This window comes from Egretta garzetta, unplaced genomic scaffold, assembly GCF_000687185.1.
Source record: "Egretta garzetta isolate BGI_Z169 unplaced genomic scaffold, ASM68718v1 scaffold39, whole genome shotgun sequence".
NCBI lineage: Eukaryota > Metazoa > Chordata > Aves > Pelecaniformes > Ardeidae > Egretta > Egretta garzetta.
The window spans coordinates 4,728,267-4,730,896 of NW_009260945.1; the positions used below are offsets into that span (position 1 = coordinate 4,728,267).

The 2,630-nt window shown below is 50.4% G+C and overlaps 1 protein-coding gene across 1 annotated transcript in view; it reads right to left on the reverse strand.

Moving 5' to 3' along the window:
* Positions 1 to 2,613, reverse strand: part of LOC104133757 — a 5,209-nt gene extending 2,596 nt beyond the window's left edge. Inside the window, exons 1-2 of the mRNA XM_009647194.2 lie at positions 2,030 to 2,613; positions 1,248 to 1,415 (exon numbers count right to left, since the gene is read on the reverse strand). Coding sequence (XP_009645489.2) covers positions 1,248 to 1,415; positions 2,030 to 2,357 — 496 coding nt within the window. The 5' untranslated portion in view covers positions 2,358 to 2,613. The remainder of the gene's footprint in view (positions 1 to 1,247; positions 1,416 to 2,029) is intronic.
* Between the last annotated feature and the right edge of the window lie 17 nt (positions 2,614 to 2,630).

The window sequence follows — 2,630 nt, forward strand, 5'->3', positions numbered from 1 at the left end:
AGGAAATTGACATCAGTTGGGTTTTTCTTCAAGAATTGTTCAGCACTGGCTCCTTTCTTAACACAATATTGAATTGGGGGGAAAAAAAAAAAAAGTTAAAAGCAACAAATAATTTCTTTTACTTTTCCTGTGGCTTGCAGGCAACACACCGCTCTCCAGAGGGAGGTGACCAAAGCCTAAAGCTGACCCAAAGGGAAAGGATGGTAAAAGAGCTTCTACATCAGCCGGCCTCTCCTGTGCCAAGACCAAGGCACCTTCACCCATGTAAACGAGTTGTTTCACCATCCCCACCACGCATTGCACCCCCCCACCAGGTCAGTGTTAGTCTCCATTTGATAGATTATTGTAAACTTGTGCAGAAGTTGCATTACAGGCCTGACAGAAGGAGAAAGGGAGCTCTCCTTCCTTCCCTCCAATTCCCAGCATGGTTATTGAACAGGAAGCTTCCTAGCACAAATAATTTCAATGGGAACTCTTGTATCTCAAAAGGCTTCCCTCAGCTTTGCCACTAAGGCCCGCAAGATTTCAAAAGTTCAAAATAGCATTGGATTGGGAGAGTGCTTATGAATATTTGAGCAGTTCCCAAAGGAGTTTTAAACCTTCTCACTTTGACAGGGCTGGACTCAGCACCATTGGCAGATCAGGCTCTCGCTTGCATACCCTGACGGCAGTTAGAAAAGATGACACGGTTTTATCTGCAAGTCAAAACACCCGCTCGGCACTTTCATTACCTGAAATTGGGGAATGCTACGGTCGGTGGTCATTAACAGGGTTTGTGTCTTGTGTCTTGACAGGGTTTATTTTACTCAGCTGGACTAACAATTGTGTATTGTTGTAGGTAATAGATTTTTTTTTCTTTCCTGGCTTGTTGAAAGCAGATGGGAATGAAGAAAAAAAATATAATAATTGTTTTCTGGAAGAGGAAGAAATTGCTGAACTTGACCTCAGGTATGTAACAGACACCACAGCAGGAGCTTCCAACTTTTTGGAACAGCACCAAGGATCCCGGGAACACAAACCACCGATCTCCACCTATGTATGCACAAAGAGCTCCCTTCTAATTAACAAAGCTCCTTCATGCCTCCCGGCTCTGCCCACAGCGCTGCTGGCAAGAGCGGGGTTTAAGAGCTGCCCCAACAGGCACCACCTGAGGCTGTCTTTCTAGTAAAAGTTGTCAACAACAAACACACAACAGGTCAGATCACGTCATACCCGCTGTAAGGTTACTTAAAGCCCCTGCTACTTACGTTCAACTTTCTCATCAACGGACAGAGCGGTCCAAGACGCCTTTTCCTTCTCTTTCAGCGCCTTCTGCTGAGCAGAGAGATCCCTTACAAAGGCCACTTCAGGCAGGGGAACATCACGACGGTCGACATAGGCAGGGAGGCTGAAATCCTCTGCTTTGATGACACCAGCTGCACGTGGGAACAGAACAGACACCCACTCAAGCTTCTGACTGGGGCGCAAACATCTCTTACTGGTTACAATACAAAAAACCAACAGCTCAGACGAAAAGGTGATGCCAGTTAAGGCATCCCAGAGAGAAAAGACTTCCAGATAAAGCCCCCATTAAGGGTAAGAAGGGAGAAGAGAGAGCAGTTACAGCAGGTGCTGGTTTAAGAGCGTAAGAATAAAGCAGAAGGGGAATCTACATAAAAGGTAACATCCAAAATTACTTTATTAATGTCTCGGCCACGTCCCTTTCAGCTGTCACACTGATCGCCTCCCCTACCAAACACCCAGAAGCCCTCTGCGCTTCTCCCATCCTAGTTTCTGCCCGGCCCTCAGCTCCTGCTGCCTCCCCAGTGGCACACAGCCCTGCCTGCACCTTGGCAACAGCATCTGCTGGCACAGGCTGCTCAGGCAGCTCCCCTGCCACCAGGCAAGGTGCCACCCTCCCCCAACCCCCTCTATCCCCATTCTTTTTCTTACCCAAACCCCAGCAGCAGCTTTTTTGTGTTCGTCCTCTCAAGAGCTTTGTTTTACCACCCTTGCTTAAAAAAAAAGCACCAAAGCAGTTGCCACCTACCATGTCCGTGGGCTCTCAGGCAGACGGAGGTGGAAATGGCTCTCTTCCCAATGAGGCTGAACGCCCTTGCAGCCAACATCCTGTTGGGACAAAACAACAGCAGGCGGGTCAGTGTCAGGTGAAGACATTGAATGTAAAAAGGTGAAATAACACTGCTTTCGATTTGTCTATAAAAAAGAAAAGCCGGCCTGGAGGTTTCCTGCCCCTTCTCTGAAGAGGGGGACATCACACCGAGCCGCTCGGGGCTTTTCAGGGACATTCCCCCACTCAAGCTACTCGGATGAGCCTTCCCCTCCTCACGGCCTCCTGTATTTGAACTCAAAGGCATTCCCTTGCTCGAGTCAGCCTTGCAGGATGCTGTCGCTCGGGAACAAACCGTTACTGGGCCTAAGCCAGGAGCCCCAGGAGAGCCCAGTCTAAACCCATCTTGCAATGGCCGGGAGACGCTCCCGCAGGGAAGACCCCGGGCGCCGCCGAGGGGAGGGCAGGCACCCCGCTAACTGTTTCTCCCGCAGCCCCGCGGGCCCGTGCATGGGCTGGAAGGCAGCGGGGCATCAGCCCCGGGAGCGGGGCTCCTCCCGGGCCCCCGATCCCAGCTGAA